This window comes from Dama dama, chromosome 3 (assembly GCF_033118175.1).
Source record: "Dama dama isolate Ldn47 chromosome 3, ASM3311817v1, whole genome shotgun sequence".
Classification (NCBI taxonomy): Eukaryota; Metazoa; Chordata; class Mammalia; order Artiodactyla; family Cervidae; genus Dama; species Dama dama.
Window position 1 is genome coordinate 57,821,188 of NC_083683.1, and position 22,230 is coordinate 57,843,417.

Below are 22,230 nucleotides of genomic sequence, written 5' to 3' on the forward strand. Positions count from 1 at the left end.
GAGATTAGTCTGAAGAATATCTGAAAGAACTTTGTATGTTATATATAACATATATATAGATCTTGGTCCTATATACATTGGAAACTTCATTTTTTGCACACATGTAAGGAGATTCAGTTTTGGTGAGGCAACTAGAGAAATTTTCAATCATTATTCTCTCAAATATTCTTTTGCCCCTTTCTCCCTTTTCCTTCTGGTACTCCCAGTACTTTCTATCTATCTATGTATCTACCTATCTACATATGATTTTATGTTTGATCATATCCCACACGTCTCATATGATTTGTTCTTATTTTTTATTTTTGTTTCTTGCACTAGAAAAATCTCAATTGACTTCAAGATTACTCACTGTTTCTTTTGCCAACTCAAATGTTCTATTAAGCCTCTCTAGCAAATTTTTCATTTGTTACTATACTTTTAAAGTTGAGAATTTCTATTTGGTTCTTTTTAATAGTTTTGATCTTACTGATTTTTCTATATGGTGAAACGTTATTTCATAGTTTATTTCACACTTTATTTCTTCTTTATTTTGTAAATATATTAATAGTGACTGATTTGAAAAATTTATTAAATAAATTCCTTATCTATAAGTTACCAAGGATATAGTCTATTGATTGCTTTTTTCTATGTATGGAGCATACTTTCTTGTTTCTTTGCATATCTTATAATTTTGGTTGTTGTTGAATGCTGGAAATTTTAAAAAATATAATATAGTTACACTGGAATTCAGATCCTCTGCTTTATCCAGGGTTTGCTATTGTTGCTGTTTATGGGCTTAGTGACTTTCTTAAAATAATTCTGTAGAGGTTCCTTTTCTTTTCTGTGTGGGTCACCGCAGTCTGTGCCTTGTTAACTAGTGGTCAGCACGTAATTTGACCAAGATTTGTGTATGTTGGTGCACTTCTTATATGTTCCAAGTGTAGTATTCTGCCTTGGCTTTCACTTGATGCTTAAACAGAGACTCAGAGTCAGCCATAGATGATGAATTATGGTTTCCTCAAGGTCTTCCTTGGCCATTCACACAGTTCTACAGAAGCACGTGGCCTTCTAGATCCCCAGTAATATGCCTGAGCTTTTAAAAGCCCTCCTATTTGACACTGGATCAAGATGGTGGGAGAGTAGGATATGGAGCTCATTTTCTCCTGTAAATACATAAAAAATAACCTGCAAATGGAAGAGTTCTCCTAGAACATCTATTTAACATGAGCAGAAGACCTCTGACTTCCAAAAAGGCAAGAAAATCTCTGGGCAGGGCAAAAGAAAAAAGTTTAAAAAAAAAAAAGAGGGGGAGAAAGGAATAAGGATGGGACCTGTGTCCTTGGGAGGGAGCTGTGAAAGAAAAATTTTTCTGCATGAAGGGAAGTCCGTTCACTGGCAGGCAGGTCCACAGGGACAGAGAGAGCTTTGGAGCCTCAGAGGAGAGCATAGTAACTGGTTCACTGAGGCCAAAGCAGAGAGACTTGCACAGTCCGTGCTGCCCAGCACTCCCAAGCTTGAGGTACTCATCACTGAGGTAGTGAGGGGCTTGAGCTTTGGAGGTCAGACCCAAGGAAGAGGACTGGGGTTGGCTGCATGGAGATAGCCTGAGGGGGCTAGGGTGTGGTGTGAGAGGAGGCCTGGGCCCAGCAGGGAGGGAGGGCAATATTGTTGGGCGGGGGTGGGAGGAGAGGGGTGGGCCCAGCACAGGAGCTTCTTTCTCTGCACTCACTCTGAGGTGGCAAGGCACCGCCAAAATAAGCTCCAGGGGTAGGTACAAGCCACTGCTATCATCTCAGATTCCAGAGGAAGTATCAGACTGCTGGTGAGGCTCTGTGACCAGGAGCCAACCACTGCTTCTGTTTTTCTGGGAGCCTGCTTGAGCTGTCTACCTGCACACCCCTTATCAAGGGGATAATGGCCAGCACATGCTAAGCAAAGACATAGCAAGCCTCCAAACCAAAATAGCCTTCATACCAAAAAAATATTAAACCATTCAAGCTACATAGAGAATCATCTGCATATAAATAGCCCTTTAAGACTACAGTAGATGATTGTTTCTGCTAAACTCACAAGAGAAATATAAGCAAAATGACAAAGTAGAGGAACCACTCTCAGTTAATAGACCAAGAGAATTCCCCCAAAGGAACAAACAGTGAAACAGACCATTTGAATCTAATAGACACTTAGTTCCAAATGGAGGTAATGAAAATACTGAAGAAATTAAGAAAGGATATGGACAGAAATGCAGATTACAGTAAAAAAGGACTAGAAACTATAAGGAGGAGCCAAGAAAAGTCAGAAAATTTATTTGCTGAAATGAAAACTGAGCTGAAAGCAAAATGAATAATGCAGAAGAAAGAATAAGTGATATGAAAGATAGAATAATGGTCAGTAACCAATCAGAATAGCAGACAGAAAGCCAAATTGGGGTAAAAAAAATTGAAAGCAATATAAGAGACCTATGGGAAAATATAAAGTGTGCCACTCTACACATAATCAGGGTTCTAGAAGGAGAAGAAAGAGAAAGGAGGACTGAAAATGTATTTGAAAAAATTGTGGCTGAAAACTTTACAAGTGTAATCATGGAAACATATATTCAGATACAGGAAGCACAGAGGGTTCTAAACAAGACGAACCCAAACAGACCTACACCAAGACATGTTAAAATGGCAAACATTAAAGAGAAGATTCTAAGGGCAACAAGAGAAGAACAAGGAGTTCATTACAAGGAAATTCCCAGAAGGCTATCAGCTGATTTCTCTACAGAAACACCGCAGACCAGAAGGGAGTGGCAGAATATATTTAAAAGTCTTGAAAGGGAAAATCTGCAACCTAGAATACTCTATCCAAAAGTTTGTCATTTAGAAAAGGCAGAGAAACAAAGAATTTCTCAGACAAGTAAAAGCTAAAAAAAATATGGCAACACTAAATCTATCCTACAATAAATATTGAAACATCTCCTCTAAGTGGAAAAGAAGCAAGAAGATATAGGAAGAAGAAAATCATAATTTGAAACTAAATCACTTAAATTAACCAGTACACAGATCAGAGATAGAGGGGGAAAAATATATATTTTTGAAATCAATGATAAACACAAGGAACAGCAAAAGGATAAAGATGAAGGGGTGAAAAATGACATCAAAATCATAAAATATAAGGAAGGAGTAAGAAAATGCAGATTCTTTTTTTTTACAGTGTGTTTGAGCCTATATTGCTGTCAGATATAGGAAGGTGTTAACATACTTGAAAAATAGGGAAACCACAAATCAAAAACATACAATAGATTCACAAAAAATCAAGAGAACACAAGCATAAAATAAGTCATCAACCCACAAAAAGAAAGAAACAAGGAAAAAACAAACAATCAGAAAACAAGGTTTAATATGTCAATAAATATTTGCTTATCAATAAATGGGCAAAGTAATATTATTGTTGTTGTTTAGTTACTAAGTCATGATGAACTCTTTGCCACCCCATGGACTGTAGCCTGCCACATGCCTCTGTCCATGTGGTTTCCCAGACAAAATTTTTGAGTTGGTTGCCATGTCTTTCTCCAGGAGATCTTCCCAACCCAAGGATAGAAACCATATCTCCTGCATTGCAGGCAGATTCTTTACCACTGAGTAGACTCCCTTCTTATTCACAGTCTCAATAAAATGTTTTGTTTTTATTAATATTTATTGATGTATCAGTTCAGTCTCTCAGTCGTGTCTGACTCTTTGTGACCCCATGGACTGTGGCAGTCTTCCTTGTTCATCACACCAACTCCCAGAGCTTACTCAAACTCATGTCCATCGAGTCAGTTATGCCATCCAACCATAGTTCCTTTCAAATGTTAGTTTCTTGCTATAAAACAAAGTAAATCAATCATACAAATACATTTCTCCACTCTTTTAGATTTCCTTCTGATTTAAATCACAATAGAACAATGAGTAGAGATCCCTGTGCTAAACAGGAAATTCTCATTAGTCTATTTTATACATAGTAGTGTAGATATTTCAGCCCCAGTTTCCCAATTCATCCATCCCCTTTTCCTCCCTTGGTAACCATATCTTTGATCTCTACATCTGTAACTCTATTTTTGCTTTGCAAATAAGTTCATCTCTACCATTTTTTTTTGAGATTCCACATATAAGCCATATCATGCGATATTTGTTTTTCTCTTTTGGCTTACTACACACTCTGTATGACAACCTCTAGCTGCATCCATGTCTCTGCAAAAGACACTCTTTCATTCCTTTTTAAGTTTGAGTAATATCCCATTATGGACTTCCCTGGTGGCTCAGCAGTAAAGAATCTCCTTGCAAGGAAGGAGGGACAGTTCCAATCCTTGGGTCAGGAAGATCCTCTGGAGAAGAAAATGGCAACCCACTTGAGAATTCTTGCCTGGGCAATCCCATGGGCAGAGGAACCTGGTAAGCTATAGTGCATGAGGTCACAAAAGAGTTAGGCACAATGAGATTACAATGAGATTACAATATGCTGTCTATAAAAGACCCGCTTAAGGGAAAAAGACACACATAGATTGAAGGTCAGGGGATGGAATGCTTGTATATTTTGGAGATTAATCATTTATCAGTTGCTTCCTTTGCAGTTATTTTCTCCCATTCTGAGGGTTGTCTTTCCACCTTCTGCATAATTTCCTTTGCTGTGCAAAAGCTTTTAAATTTAATTATGATCCATTTGTTTACTTTTGTTTTCATTTCCATTACTCTCGGAAGTAGGTCAAGAAAGATTTTGCTGTGATTTATGTCATAGCGTGTTCTATTTATATTTTCCTCTAAAAGTTTCATAGTTTCTGACCTTACTTATTCCATTTTGAGTTTCTTTTTATGCTGTATCTTATTCTTATACATGTAGCTGTCCAGTATACCCAGCACCACTTATTGAAGAGGCTATCTTTTCTCTAATGTATATTCTCACCTCCTTTGTCAAAGATGCCAATTGATGCACAGGTTTATCTTTGGGCTTTCCATGTTTTTCCTTTTGTCTATATTTCTGTTTTTGTGCCAGTACATACACTCTTGACGATAGCTTTGTAGTATAGTATGAAATCAGAAAGTTTGATTGATCCAGCTTCATTTTTCTTTCTCAAGAATTCTTTGTCAGTTCAGGGTCTTTTGTATTTCTGCACAAACTATATAATTTTTGTTCTAGTTCTGTGAAGAATGCTGTTGGTAATTTGATGAGGCTTGCATTGAATCTGTAGATTGCTTTGGGTAGTATAGTTATTTTCACAGTATTGATTCTTGTGATCCTAGAACAGGCTATATCTCTTCATCTATCTGTGTCATCTTTGATTTCTTTCATCAGCATCTTACAGTTTTCTGCAACAGATCTTTTTCTCTCTTTAAGTAGGTTTATCCCTAGTTATTTTATTCTTTTTGTTGCAGCTTATGCAACTCAATTTCAGGAAAAAAAAACAATCAGAAAATGCACAGAAGACCTAAACAGACATTTCTGCAAAGAAGACATACAGATGGCCACCAAACATATGAAAAGATGCTCAGTATTGCTCACTATTAGATAAATGCAAGTCAAAACTACAATGAGTTGTCACTTCACACTGGTCAGAATGGCCATCATTTAAAAAATCTACAAACTATAAATGCTGAAGAAAGTGTGGAGAAAATGGAGTCCTCTTTCACTGTTGGTGATAATGTACACTGATACAACCACTATAGAAAACAGCATGGAAATTCCTTCAGAAACTAGGAATAAAACTACTGTATGACCCAGCAATCCCATTTCTGGGCATATATCCTGAGAAAACCATAATTCAAAAAGACCTATGTGCTCCAATGTTCATTTTTCACTGTTACAATCACCAGGATATGGAAGCAATCTAGATATCCATTGACAGGTGAATTGATAAAGAAGTTGTGACACATATATACAATGGAATATTACTCAGCCATAAAAATAAATGAATTTGAGTCAGTTGAAATGAGGTTGATGAACTTCGAGTCTGATATACAATGAAATAAGTCAGAAAGAGAAAACAGATATTATATGCTAATGCAACTATATGGAATCTAGAAAAATGGTGCTGATGAACCTATTTGCCGGGCATTTCTAGAGACAAAGATGTAGAAGACAATCTTGTGGACACAGAGGGGGAAGGAGAGGGTGAGATGAATTGAGATAGTACCATTGACATGTACACACCACCATGTGTAGAACAAGTAATGGGAAGCTGCTCTGTAACTCTGTGACAATCTAGAGGGATCAGATGAGGGGGTGAGAGGGAGGCTCAAGAGGGAGTGAATATATATACTCACGGCTGATTTGTGTTTTTGTACAGCAGAAACCAACACAGCATTATAAAGCAGTTATCCTCCAATTAAAAGTAAAAAGTGAGGGGCTGGAAAAATATTTTATACAAATGGAAATGAAAAGAAAGTGGGAATTACAATACTCATAGCAGATACAATAGACTGTAAAGCAAAGACTATATAAAGAAGGTAAAAATGTATATAGAAGAAGGTATAAATAGAAGATACTTAATGAAAAAAGAGTCAATACACAAAGAGGATTTTACAGTCATCAGCATATATGCATCTAATATAGAAGCACCCAAATACATAAAATAAATACTAACAAGCATAAATGGAGAAATCAACAGGATTGTAGTAATAGTAGGAGACTTTAACACCCCGCTCACATCAATGGAAAGATCTTCTGGACAGAAAATCAGTAAGCAACAGAGATCCTGAATGATGCAATGGAGTAGTTAGACTTAATTGGTATTTTCAAGACATTACATAAAAAATATCATAATACACATTATTGTCAAGTGCACATCAAACATTCTCTAGGATGGACCACATACTGGGCACAACAAACCTCAACAAATTTAAGAGTATAAAAGTTATTTCAAGCACATTCTCTGACCACAACAGCATAAAACTAGAAATCAACCACAGGAAAAGACTTAAAAAAAAAAAAACATGATTACATGGAGACTAAAGGACAAGCTACTAAAAAAATGAATGGATCAAAGAGGAAATCAAAAGGAAATTTAAAAATACCTTGCAACAAATGACAAAACACAGTCAACAAAATCTATGAGGCACTGCAAAAGCAGTTCTTGAAGAGAAGCTCATAGCAATACAGGTCTTTATCAAAAATCAAGAAAAATTTCAAGCAACCTAACCTATCACCTAAAAGAATTAGAAAAAAAAGAACTAGCAAAACCTAAAGTCAGGAGAAGGAAGGGAATATTAAAGATCAGGGAGGAAATAAATAAAGCAGACTAAAAAACAAAACAAAAATTCAGTAAAACCAAGATCTAGTACTTTGAAAGTATAAAGAAAATTGAATGCCTCTGGCCAGGCTCACCAAAAAGAAAAGTAAAAGAATACAAATAAAATAAGAAATTAAAAAAGGGGAGTATCAGAAATCTGATACTGCAGAAAACCAAAAAAAAAAAAAATAAAAAGAATACTATGAACAATATATGCCAACAAATTTGACAACCTAGAAGAAATGAACAACTTTCTAGAAAGTTATAGCCCACCAAAATTGAATCAAGCAGAAATAGATAATTGAACAGACCCATCACTTGAAGTGAAATAGAATCTGTAATTTTTTAAAAAAGAAAACTACCTTTAAAAAGCACCCTGTAAACAAAAGTCCAGGACCAGATGGTTTCACAGGCAAATATGATCACACATACAAAGAAAAACTGTTTCTCTTCAAACTCTTCCAAAAGAGAGGAGTGAACACTCCCAAGACATTCTGTGAAGCCACAATCACCCTGTACCAGATAAGATACCACCAATAAAGCAAATTACAGGTCAGTATCTTTTATGAACATAGATTCAAAAATTTTCAACAAAATATTAGCAAATCGAATCCAACAACACATAGAAAAAGTTCCTATACCATGACCAAGTGGGAAGGAAGAGTTAAAATTGTCACTGTGTGCAGATGACATGATAATGTATATAAAAGACTTCCCAGCTGGCCCTGTGGTCAATAATCTACCTGCCAACAGAGAAGACGTAGGTTTGATCCCTGTATCAGGAAGATCTTCTGGAGTAGGAAACCGCAACCTAGTCCACTCTACTTGCCTGGAAAATTCCATGGACAGAGGAGCCTGGAATGCTATAGGCCAGTGGGTTGCAAAGAGTCAGACACAACTGAATGACTGAGAATATGGCACACAAGGACTCCATACAAAAATTGCTAGATCTAAAACATGAATTCAGCAAAGTAGCACAATATAAGATTAACATCCAGTTGTTTTGGTGCTATTATTTTCTCTCAGTCTGAGAGCTGTCTTTTCACCTTGCTTATAGTTTCCATCATTGTGCAAAAGCTTTTAAGTTTAATTAGGTCACTTCTGTTTATTTTTGTTTTTATTTGCATTACTCTTGGAGGTGGGTCATAGAGGATCTCGCTGTGATTTATTTGGAGAGTGTTCTGCCTATATTTTCCTCTACAAGTTTTATAGTTTCTGGTCTTACATTTGGGTCTTTAATCCATTTTTGAGTTTATTTTTGTGTATGGTGTTATAAAGTGTTCTAGTTTCAGTCTTTTACACATAGTTGATCAGTTTTTCTCAGCACCACTTGTTGAAGAGACTGTCTTTTCTCCATTGCAAATTTTTGCCTCCTTTGTCAAAGATAAGGTGTCCATAGGTACATGGATTTATCTCTGAACTTTATTTTGTTCCCGTGGTTTTGCACAACAAAGGAAACTGTAAGCAAGGTAAAAAGACAACCATCAGAATGGAAGAAAATAATAGCAAATGAAGCAACTGACAAAGAATTAATCTCCAAAATATACACGCAACTCATGCAGCTCAATACCAGAAAAATGAACAGTCAAAAAGTGGGCAAAAGACCTAAACAGACCTTTCTCCAAAGAGGACATACAGATGGTTAATAAACACTAGATAAGATGCTCAATGTCATTCATTATTAGAGAAATGCAAATCAAAACCACAATGAGGTACCAGCTCATACTGGTCAGAATGGCCATCATCAAAAAGTCTACAAACAATAAATGCTGGAGAGGGTATGGAGAAAAGGGAACCCTCTCACACTATTAGTGGGAATGCAAACTGGTACAGCCACTATAGAGAACAGTGTGGCGATCCCTTAAAAAACTGGTAATAGAACTGTCATACTACCCATCTCTCCCACTGCTGGACATACACCCCAAGGAAACCAGAACTGAAAGAGATGCATGTACCCCATTGTTGATTGAAGCACTATTAGCTAGGAAATGGAAGCAACCTAGATGTCCAGCAGCAGGTGAATGGATAAGGAAGTTGAGGTACATATACATAATGGAATATTACTCAGCTATTAAAAGGAATGGGCTTCTCTTATAGCTCAGTTGGTAAAGAATCTGCCTGCAATGCAGGAGACCCTGTTTGATTCCTGGGTCAAGAAGGTCCACTGGAGAAGAGAAAGGCTACCCACTCCAGTATTCTGGCCTGGAGAATTCCATGGACTGTATAGTCTATGGGGTCGCAGAGTCTGACACAACTGAGTGACTGTCACTAAAATGAAATGCATTTGAGTCAATTCTAATGAGGTGGTTGAACCTGGAACCTATTATACAGAGTGAAGTCAGAAACAGGAAGACCTATACTGTATATTAACACACACACACACACATATATATGTGTATATATATATATATATATATGGAATTTAGAAAGATAGTACAGACGATCCTACCATGCGGCAGCAAAGGAGACACAGATGTACAGAACAGATTTTTTGGACTCTATGGGAGAAGGCAAGGGTGGGGTAATTTAAGAGAACAGCACTGAGACATGTTTATTACCATATGTAAAATAGATGACCAGTGCAAGTTAGATACATGAACCAGGGTAACCAAAGCTGTTGCTTTGGGACAATCCAGAGGGATAGCATAGGGAGGGAGATGGGAGGGGTGTTCAGGATGGGGGGACACATGTATACCTGTGGCCAATTCATGTTGATGTATGGCACAAAACCATCACAATATTATAAAACAACTATCCTCCAATTAAGATTAATTAATTAATTTAAAAGAAAAAAAAAAACCTTATCTTGGAAGCAGATGGAAAAAGCTGCCAATGTCAATCTGCCGTGCTTTTGGACCCATCGCTGTCTTGTACAAGTTCAACAGTCCAACTGTTTCTGCTCCACTTAAGTGGCTTTTTCTTATTTGCTTGCAGCATTCTAAAAGCGTCCACATGCTTCTAGAGCTTTTGATATAAGGATAGCAAGAGTCCAAACCTTCAAGGTGCTATTCCTTCCTCCTCCAACCCCCGCCAATTGAATTGCAGACAGAAAAAAACAACCTTAGAAGCAGAGGCTTTTGAGCTGGACATGACCTGACTGATCTCATTCAGCCATTTTTCAAACCAACGTTTCAAGGAGGGCTTTGATAGTTTTGCATATGTTACCTAGCTTCAAATTCCATTTATAACTGTAATTTTAAATTACACATTGAATAGCAGTTTTTAAGGTGTTGGAGATAACTAACATAGGATTCTCCTGCCATCTTCATATAACTTAGAGGGGAGTGGAGCCCTTTAAAAAAAAAAAAAAATACCTACTCTTCACCGCTATGTCTCTGTGAGACATGGGTTTACCCAATGCAGAAATAAGTTTTATCTGCAACTTCTGGCTTAATATGTGTATGTCCATCTCAACAGACTCAGTGAGAATCAGTTGCTTTGTATGTTAACACTAATTAGACCATAGGAAAATATTTTACTGATGAAATGCTACTTGAAATTGCTGCTTTAAAAAAAAATGAGATTAACTTCTAGAAATCAATTGCATTTCTTTGCACTAACAATGTAGTAACAGAAAGGTAATGTTATATAGATATATATAGATACAGATATAGATAACTTTCAAAATTGCATAAAAATAAAATACCTACAAAAACCTGACCAATGAGGTGAAAGACTTATATGCTGAGAACTATAAAACATTAATTGAGGAAATTAAAGAAGATTCAAAGAAATGGAAAGATATCCCATGCTCTTGAATTAGAAGAATTAATATTGTTAAAATGTTAAAACTACCCAAAGCAGTCTGCAGATTTAATGTGATCCCTATCAAACTGCCCATTACATTTTCATAAAACTAGACTAGATAACCCAAAAATAAATATGGAATCAAAAATATCTATGTGTATTATGTGTATTCAATCGCTTAGTACTATCCAATTCTTTATGACCCCCATGGACTGTAGCCCACCAAGCTCCTCTATCCATGAGATTTTCTGTCAATAAACTAGAGTGGGTTGCCATTTCTTATTCCAGGTTATCTTCCCGACCCAGGGATTAAACCCATGTCTCTTGTGTCTCCTGCATGAGCAGGCAGAATCTTTGCCACTGTGCCACCTGAGAAACCCAAAAGGAAGGAAATCTGAACACATGCTGTAACAGAGATGATGGCTCTGACGGTAAAGAATCTGCCTGCAATGAGGGGGACCTGGGTTTGATCCCTGGGTTAGGAAGATCCCTTAGATAAGGGGATGGCAACCCCCTCCAGTATTCTTGCCTGGAGAATCCCATGGACACGGGAGCCTGGCGGGCTTCAGAGCATAGAGCAGTTCTGAGGAACAAAAACAAAGCAGAAGTGTAACCCTCCCAGACTTCAGACAGTACTACAAAGCTCCACTTATCAAAATTGTGATATTTGTTCAAAAGTAGACATACAGATCAATGGAACAGAATAGGGAGTCCAGAAATAAATCCACACACCTATGATCAATAAATCTTTGATAAAGGAGACAAGAATATAAAATGAGAAAAGGAGAGTCTCTTCATCAAGTGGTGCAGGGAAAGCAGGACAGGTGCATGTAAACCAATGAAGTTAGCACACACCCTCACACCATGCACAAAATGAAACAAAATGACCTAAAGACTTCAACATAAGACAGGGCCCCATAAAACTCCTAGAAGAGAGTATAGGCGAAACATTCTCTAACATAAATCAAACAAATGTTTTCTTAGGTCAGTCTCCCAAAGCAATAGAAATAAAATCGAAAATAAGTTGCACCTAATCAAACTTAACAAGCTTTTGCATAGTAAAGGAAACCATTAAAAAAAAAAATGAAAAGGCAACCTACAGAAGGGGAGAAAATATTTGCAAATGATGCAACTGACAAGGGCTTAATCTCCAAAATATACAAACAGGTCATACAACTCAACAACAAAAAATACCACAACAACCCCTTCAGAAAATGGGCAGAAGCCCTTAATATACATTTCTTTAAAGACATCTGGCCAGTAGGCACATGAAAAGATGCTCAACATCGCTAATTAGTAGGCAAATGCAAGTTAAAACTGTAATGAAGTAGCATTTCACACCAGTCAGAATGGTCATCATTAAAAAGTCCACAAATGACACATGCTAGATAGGGTATGGAGAAAAGGGAATCCTCCTACAGCATTGGTGGCAATGTAAGTTGGTGCAGTCACTATGGAAAACAGTATGGAGGTTCCTTAGAAAATTAAATATAAAATCACCATATGATCCAGCAATCCTATTCCTGGGCATATACCCAGACAAAACTGTAATTCAAAAGGTATACAGACACCTATGTTCATAACAGCACTGTTCGCAGTAGTCAAAATATGGAAGCAACCTAAATGTCTATGACAGATGAATAGATAAAAAATAGGTGCTACAAATATACAATGGAATACTACTCAGTCATAAAAAAATAATGCCATTTGCAGCATCATGGATGCAACTAGAGATTATTATACCAAGTGAAGTAAGTCAGAAAGAGAAAGACAAATACCGTGTGATACCACTTATATGTGGAATCTAAAATATGGCACAAATGAACCTATCTACAAAATAGAAACAGACTCACAAACATAGAGATCAAACTTGTGGTTGCCAAGAGGAAGGGTGACTAGGATTTAGGGTTGGTAAATGCAAACTATACATTTCGAGTAGATACACAACAAGGTCCTACTGTTTGGCACAGGGAACTATATCCAATGTCCTGGGATAAACCGTAATGGAGAAGAATATTTTAAAAGATTGTATTTGTATATGTATAAAACTGAGTCACTTTGCTGTCCAACAGAGAATGGCACTACATTGTAAATCAACTATACTTCAATAAAAAATATAAAAACTAAAAAGAAAAAATTTTAAATATAAAGCAAAACAAAATGTTAGAAAAAAATCAGAAACAGCTCAAGCAGCAGGAGCATTAGGAACACATTCAAACAATTAGCAACTCTACAAGCTGGCATTTAATCAGGTGTTTGGGTTGTTGTTTTTGACTCCAATCATGGTTAAAATCTTTTTCTACATTTATTCTTTTAAAGGCTGTGTAGAAAAAAAAACTCATAAATCGCACAGATTCCTTTTCTCTTATATTCTTGTTAAGAGTCTATAACTACCAATAAGAAGATAAGACAAAGAGGAATAGGTCCCTATGGATGGCTTCTTATCTTGCCTACCTTGTAGGGTATGATTCTCAGCCAGGCAGAATTAAATGGGACAATGGAAAAGCCCATAGATCATATCATTTAAGACCCAACTGAGAACTAAATAAAATTCCTAAAATGAAAATAAATAAGTAAATAAATAAATGCTGCCTGCTGGTTTATAGACTTGTTTTGTCAGGTAAAGACCTTCTGGTGGTTCTCCAGGCTTATGGGGCTACCTTCAAAACTGCAGTTGTGGTGGTTTAGAGCTGGCATTGAAGCAATTGCTAGGTATACAGTAGGATCTACTGATGGTATGCTTGTTACTAGGGGCTCAGGTGAGTGTGGGTTAGGTTTGCTGCTGGGTGGATGAGACTGGCTCCAGTACTTTGTTCAGTAGGGTGGTCCTGGGCCAAGGTTCCTTTTCAGAGTGCGCAGTTGAGACCTCAGTCGGTCAGCCTATTTCTAGGTTTGTGAATCCGTGTGACTCCCACCAGCACTCCCACCAGGACTCCAAACTTTTACACATTATTATGTGTCTGATGGAAATTACTATCATTATTAAGCAATAAGTAGAGCCCTTACATGCCTTCCCAGGTGATGCTACGAGGGGCTTCCCTCCTAGCTCAGTTGGTAAAGAATCTGCCTGCAATGCAGGAGACCTGGTTTCGATCCCTGGGTCAGGAACATCCCCTGGAGGAGGAAATGGTAACCCACTCCAGTATTCTTGCCTGGAGAATTGCATGGACAGAGGAGCCTGGCAGGAGCCTCTGTCCATGGAGTCGCAAGAGTTAGACATGATTTAATGACTATACTACCAACATCACCATGACCACCAGGTGATGCTAGTGGTAAAGAACCCGCCTGCCAGTGCAGGAGGCATAAGAGATGTGAGTTCGATCCCTGGGTTGGGAAGATCCCCTGGAGGAAGGCATGGCAACCCACTCTAGTATTCTTGCCTGGAGAATTCCGTGGACAAAGGAGTCTGGAGTGTTATGCTCCATAGGGTCAAAAAGAGTCAGACACAATTGAAGTAACTTAGTACGCATGCACAGAGACCTTAAAGAGTCAAATATTTGAATGATTTGTCATTAGTGTATATAATCAAATTAAAACTGTTATGTCTTAAGTATATTTTGTTTATTTGAGAAATCTATAGTTTTTCTACAAATCAATCACTAATATTTGAGACCTCACAGCAGGAAGATGTAAATGGGTATGGTAATCAATGCATAAGGTAATTGAGAATATTACTGAAAAAAAAGATTTTTTTAAGGAAGATAATCACTAGTAATTTTGCAGAGATGTTTTGGCTGATAGACTATCAAGGAGTTGTACTAAAGACATTAGTAAGTAAATAAATCCATAAGATGTGAAGATACAAGGTTGGACTACACATTTTTAAAATATTTCAGTATAAATTCTAACATTGTAATTGTTTTATCTGCTCTTTAAGGTGATAAATCCCAAAAAGAAAGGAAAAAAGAAGAAATATACTAATTCAGGAACAGTAAGTCAAATTTCATGTTATTTATTAAGGATTCAAATAGATGAATTTAAAAAATGAAGCAACTAAAAACTGAACTCTTTCATTAGGGTTTTAATATGAAGGTATATAATAAAAAAATAACTTTCTATGGGAATGATTGTAATAGAGAACACCTCATAGGACAGAGCAACCCAGCTTCCTGCAAGTTGTAAAGGGGTTGAATTGTGTCTGAGGGAAGAAGAAGTTTTATTATGAATTCTTCATTTAGTGAAATCACACGAGAAAGTCAAGCAGACCTGAAAAAGTGAAGTAACCCTGTGTCCTTATAGATAATTTGCATGTTCTTCAAAGTAAGTAAATTGGTCATAGAAAGGAGTTACCTAATTTTTAGCCCCTTTTCTTCTGATAATTTTAAATGTAAGAACAATCAGTCCTAGCAAAGTTTAAATAGAATACCTTTATTGATTTACAAAATGCTAGGAAATATAATTTTCTCTCTAACACTTAGAAAAAAGTCCAGTTGGGGTTGCAATTAGTACTGGTATATAATTCTCTTGTTTTTGTTTTCTTTTGTTTTCTTTCTTCAGGTCACCTTGCTGTCTTTCTTGGTAGAAACAGAAGTTTCATTCCTTGACTATATTAAGGGAGGGTAAGTCATTTTCTGAAATTGTTTCATTGCTTAAGCAATGCTGAGAGCCAAGTTTGAATGTGTTTAGAAACCATGACAACAGCGGTCAGAGACATCACTTCTGTAAACATCTTCCAAATGATGATTAAGAGGGTTTTGTTGTTCTTTTTTGTTTGTTTTTGCCAATACTGATTTATTACTAGAGTGCTATCAAGCCAAAGAAGTGGGGCCAAAAGAACAAACACAGTTTCTCCCAAAACAGAGAGCTTAACCCCTATTGCTGTTTGTTAAGAAAACAAAACAAAAGCTATACTAGCCCAATATACTAGGCAATCTTTGCTATATATGGGCATCTTGAAACCTGCCACTTGGACATAGACTGAGACAACGGGGTGATTGTTTCAATAAAGTCAAAGGAAAACATACTAAGAAGGAAAAATCCTTGCCAACTCTCCTTAGTATCCCAATATCTGAATATTTTTGTCTTTTGAAGATGGGAAAATAGAAAGTTGAATTTGTCATAAAAAAATATATTCCTATGTAAATAAACTCCTTGGTAGCTGTAGGTAAAAAGATAGAAAAGATGAACTCTCTTAGCATGCTCTTTGTAAACTTTAAAAAAAAAAAGCACTTTATAGATCTGGCTATAATTTGCATGTTGAAATGATAATTTGAATTTTTAAAATTAAAATTCCTTTCAAGTTTGTTTTCTTGGCTTTGCTTTGTGAGTCTTTTAAGTGAGTGTGTGTGTGAGAGAGAAAGAAATACCCAATATGTATTTTCAGCAGTACAAATTTAGTAATATTTTCATGTGAATCTATCCTTAAAGATATTTTCAGAATCTGTTATGAATAAATCAATTTTATTGGGTATTCATATTCTCCTTCTGCTAGATTGTTGTTTTTCAATAGTTACACTATGTTTGACTCCTTGCAACCCTCTGGACTTTAGCATGGCAGGATCTTTTGTCTTCCATTATTACCTGGAGTTTGCACAAATTCACATTCATTGAATTGATTATGTCATCCAACCATCACATCTTCTGCCACCCCCTGCTACTTTTGCCTTCAATCTTTCCCAACATCAGGTATTTTTCATCTCTTAGCATCAGGTGGCCAAAGTATTGGAGATCCAACTTCAACAATAGTCCTTCCAATGAACGTTCAGAGTTGATTTCCTTTAGTATTGACTGGTTTGGTCTCCTTGCAGTCCAAGAGACTCTCAAGCATCTTCCGGCATCACAATTTGAGAGCATCAGTTCTTCAGCACTCAGCCTTCTTTATAGACCAACACTCACATTAGTGTGTGACTATTGGAAAAGCCATAGCTTTGACTATGCAGACGTTTATTGACAAGGTGATGTCTCTTGCTTTTAAATACAATGTCTAGGTTTGTCATAGCCTTCCTGCCAAGAAGCAATCATCTTCTTAATTTCATGACTGCAGTCACCATATGCAGTGATTTTAAAGCCCAAGAGGAGGAAATCTGTCCCTGCTTCTACCTTTTCTCCTTCTGTTTACCATGAAGTGATCGGATCAGAGGCCATGATCTTATTTTTAATATTGAATCTTAAGGCGGCTTTTTTCACTCTCCTCCTTCACTCTCATCAAGAGGTTCTTTGGTTCCTCTTCACTTTTTGCCATTAAAGTGGAATCATTTGCATATCTGAGGTTGTTGTGATTTCTTCCAACAATCTTGATTCCAGCTTGTAACTTACCCTTACTGAATAGCTTTACTACTTTTAAACTTTGCTAATTTAATAGATAAATATTATAAGTCACTGTCAGTTTTTAATCTGTGGAACCTCTTTTTTACCCATTGTGATGTTCTTTGTAAAAGTCCATGTTTAACCAGATGTATCTTTGGAAACACAGGTTTCAAAACCTTTTGTTTTTGCTTTTCCTCTGCTCCATCTCCCCTAGTCCAACCAAAAGAGATTGAGGGTTTTCAGCTAAGGATTTAAGACCAAATTTAGCTAGGAGCTACATACTTCCCTGCAGCTAACACTCAGCTAAACTTCCCCGAAACTCACATCTTAGTGTTTGACACCACTTCTCTTCCACACACATCTAAAGAGACTCTTCTTAATCTGGCCTTGCCTTTTGCCCTGTGATTACATTGAAGAAGAGCAATAAAATTAACTTCATTTTGGGTTGCAATCGATGAAGCGATCCAAAGGATTATTTTAGAGATCGAAGCTATTGGCAGATTTGTGGAGTTATCAAGGTTAGTTCTTTTGAACTATATTTCTGAATAAGTATGACTTTTCAGAAGTGATTGGAATCAAGTGTTGAATTCAGTTTTGTTTTTATAAAAGATTATAGTAACTACTTACTTTTAACTTAAAATATCAAGATATCAGCATTTGCTACTGGTATTTGTGGATTTTTTTGTTGCTAACTTAGGTAAGCATCATTATGCTAATCTGCTTGGCATCAATTCAGAAAATTACTCACCCTACTCTAGTTCAGGAGAAACTATTGTTATGTTTTGCTTGTGCTAAATCTTGACAAATAAAACTAGAGGTCTTCAAAAAAGGTGAAAAATCATCATATAAAATATGAGTAACTACAATTAAATTGGTACTCTGACTAGCTGTGGCTTATTCAAAATAACATTAGTTTAGGTTTTCCTGTTTTCCTTTTGTTCTCTACATGAATTTAGTATAAACTATTTTCCTTACCCTGGACAACATGTAGGAGCATAAGAATAGACAAAGAGGGCAAAACAGGTGACTGGTGTGGAACATGTAGGACTAACAGATTGTGATAAAACTCTCAGAAGGAAATTCTCGAATTGCACTTTAAAATGTAATCTCTGTTTTTCATCTCACAAAAAATAATTGAATAGAAAATTGTGAGAATACTTTTTTTGCATGAATCCAGGTAGAAATTATGCGTAATTAAGAAGGAACACATTTAAATATTAAACAAAATTGTTTTCATAATCCTTTAATATCTTCCCCTTCAAAGGAACTCCTTTACAGGTCTAATTCTTAATATTGGATACTCTAGGTTTCCATTACTTTAGTAATTATTGATATAGATATGTACCTATAGATATATATATCTATATATGTATAGATATAGATATAGATTGATTGTGAAATCATGTTGTTAGCATGTTACTTTTCATTCATTATTTCAGTTCCTAACACCTTTTGTTTACCTGCAGTAGACAGGTAGATGGTTGGAAGTATATAGTGAGCAGATGAGACAAATGCATTCTCAATTAGTCAAAGTCCAATTTTTATGGAAACATTATGTGAAATAAAAACTTAATTTTTAGCCCTTTTTTCCTTTAGCTTTTTGTTTGTTTCCTTTTTTTTTTTCCTAAGCAGCATCATGCTTTCCCTGGAGCATAAGATACAATTAGATGGAATTCATGACTTGTGTTAGTAAAGAGTTTTATTTTCTAAATAGAATAATATCCACAAAGGAGACCTTACTGTAGAGTAAAAAAAAAAATAAAGGAAGAAAAATAATTTCTTCTTCTGGGTTGTTGACCTTGTGGTTATTATTTTTAATCATACTCTATGTTTTTCCCTGTGATTATTTTATTTCTTATTAAAAATAATTTTAATTCCAAAAGTCTGGTATAATTGGCAACCAAAGATGTTTACTTAGTAATACTTAATGTATGACACTGAATATCCCAATTATCATTGGTAAGAACAATGTCAAATTCATTTAAAATCAGAGACAGTTCTGAAATCTAAATACTCCTTTAAGGTAACATCACCATTTTTGTAATAATAATTTTTATTTGTGAAGTGGGTTTATTGACCTCTACAGACAATAATAGCTCACAATATAAGTAGCTGAAGACAGCATCATAAATTTCAACTTTGTTTTATCTGCCTTTCTGTCATCTGTGTCTCTCAGGTCTTCATGAAACTCCACTCTACCACTAACATGACTAAGGTTTTCACATTTCTTTGACGGGCAGATGAATGGGGAAAACAGATCTCAAGTTCTCATGAACTGAGTACTCCTAAGCAACCATCATGTCAATTTGAAACCCTAGTCTACATTTTTATCAGAAAATTCAGTGTATTTGAATCTTGCAGGCCTACAGACTGTCATTTACTTCCTGTGATTAAAGCCCAAAATGTCATCTACTTGGTCCCAAATGAACCTCACAATCGCTTATATACAGGGGTTGCTAGTTTCTCTGAGCGTCATTTTAGTTTTTCATTTGTATCACTTTTCTCCTTAAATGTCACTTAGTTGTGTCCAACTCTCTGTGACCCTGTGGACTGTGCTCAGCCAGGCTCCTCTATCCATGGGTTTCTCCGGGCAAAAATACTGGAGCAAGTTGCCATTCCTTTCTCCAGGGGATCTTACCAACCCAGGGATTCAACCAAGTTCTTCTGCATTGCAGTCAGATTCTTTACCATCTGAGCCACCAGGGAAGTCTTTTTTCCATAAAGAGACTGGCAATCTAAAAATATTTTTATAGAGCAGAACATACAGTAGACCCTGATTAATACAGATTAATTAGAAAGCCACTTTAAGCCTGACTTCCACTCTTTTCCCCAAATCTCTTTTCTAAACTCGATTTGAGAAAAGGTTGGCCATCTTACATATCTTCTTTGATAAAGAGTTCTTGAACTACAGGATTATGAGTTTATCTGCTTGCAAAGTTGTATTTTGGAACACTTTATTTTTGTTAAAAATAACACTGAAATCAAGCTTCAAAGTCTGGAGAGTGTACAAAAGTTTGTTAATTTATGAAAGGTAAATTTAATAAGGACAAAAATATTAGCATAAGCAGTTCAGGAATCATATCACTTGTCTCCAGTTTCTTTTTATTCTTACTTTTGACATTTCATTGATCCCACAGAAATCCAAAATTTTAAGAAGGAAAATAAAGTCATAATAAAAGCTTATAATTACTTCCTGGAGGTCAATTTTGTTTAAAGAAGTACCCAGATGACATCTTCTAACAAAATTAGATCATTTATAGTTCTGTTTTGGGTTGAGTAGATCAGGACCTTAGAAGCCAGTGTGAAGAAAAGGAAATCTGACATGGGAGGATCAGTGTGAAGAAAAGGAAATCTGACATGGGAGGATCAGGTTCTAGAAAAAACCTGAAATTCTGGTAGATCCAGAAATTTGATAAACTGCACACACTTCAGTTTTCAAAGAAATATGCTAAACTTGGATTCTAAAAAGCTAACTTCAATAAGGTGATAATAACCATAACAATTCTTAAGTGCCTGCTATAAAGAACAGGTACTTTTCTTGTCCTTACAGCAACAATCCAAGAAAGATTTTGTTACAAAGATTTTTTGTTACAAAGATCTTATTACAAAGGAGGTGTAGGGAGGTTAAACAGCTTTTCTAAGATCGTATTTCAAGTAGGTGAAAGTATTTATATTTTAAGTTGCATTTTGTCTCTCAAAGCATGATCTTATTCTAGCAGATCTAACTTGTCAAGGGCAAATAATCCTGTCAGTATTTTAGTGGGCCCAGGAAGCAGGAATTTTGAAAGTGAAAGTCACACATTCGTGTCTGACTCTTTGCGACCCCATGGACTGTCCGTGGAATGAGGGATGGGATGGGGAGGGAGGTGGGAGGGGGGTTCAGGATGGGAAACACATGTAAATCCAGGGCTGATTCATGTCAATGTATGGCAAAAACCACTACAATATTGTAAAGTAATTAGCCTCCAACTAATAAAATAAATGAAATAAATAAATAAAAGCAGGAAAAAAAAAAAAGAATACTGGAGTGGGTAGCCTTTCCCTTCTCCAGGGAATCGTCCCAACCAGACAGCACTATATTTGTTATTCAGGTAGTTGTCATTCAGGTTGTCAACCTGCTTTTAAGGAAGAGGGAAAAGGTAAGACAGAAAAGTTCAAAGTTTAGGCCATGGTGAGCTAGGCACAAGAAGGGTTAGGCCGGATAATAGTTCCTGAGGAAGTGAACCTGAGTTCAGGGCAGGTCCCAGAACCCAAGAGTGAACTACAGTGCCTATCAGTAAATCAAGGCAGAAGCATAGTCTTGGTACTGGCATGGCAAGAATGAATATACTAGAGGTGTGTGGGCATCTCAACTTTATTTATGGGTTCTAGATTTCAACAGCTAGTTGGTATGCGTCTGCCTTTGTCAAGATGATAAACTGCTGTGCTGTTTTGTTGTTGTTTTTAATTGTAGAAAGTTGAAGTGGAACTCTATGAGTTCGAGGGTAGTTGCTTTGCTCCCATTTTCTCTTTTTCACTTAGCACAGTCCTTGACAATCAGAAGATGCTGAATAAATAATTGTAGATTTTTGGATGGAAAAATCCAAATGGTGTGATAATAAGTTAAAGGATCATCACAACTATGAAATGATTTATGAGCCATCATATTTTCCTTTCTGATTAGAATACTGCTGATTCAAAACAATAAAGGAGTGAGATTCTTCCTGATACACAGAATGAGGCAAGGAAGTAATTGGATCTTGAAATCAACTAAACACCAAATGATTCTTTTTACTTGTTGACTTCCTCTGTGGCACCATTATTATCAAATGGTCTTAGTTATCATTTAGTGCTAAATGCACTTATCTTTTATATTGTCTTGGAATGCCCCACCCTTCAAAGTTTCATAAGTACTCTTGGTACAGCCTGGCTCCCCTTCTCCCCCCTTTTTCTCTTCCTTTCTTTTACCTTCCTTCCTCCCTCTCTCTCCCTTCCTCCCTCCTCCTCTCCCCTCCTTCTTTCTTTCCTTCCTT

At 36.3% G+C, this 22,230-nt stretch overlaps 1 protein-coding gene across 1 annotated transcript in view; it reads left to right on the forward strand.

Annotated features, from left to right (window-relative positions):
• The window catches only part of CPNE8 (copine 8), a 258,489-nt gene that overhangs the window by 178,715 nt on the left and 57,544 nt on the right, over positions 1–22,230 (forward strand). Inside the window, exons 12-13 of the mRNA XM_061129923.1 lie at positions 14,850–14,903; positions 15,470–15,531. Of these exons, the coding sequence (XP_060985906.1) occupies positions 14,850–14,903; positions 15,470–15,531 (116 nt within the window). The remainder of the gene's footprint in view (positions 1–14,849; positions 14,904–15,469; positions 15,532–22,230) is intronic.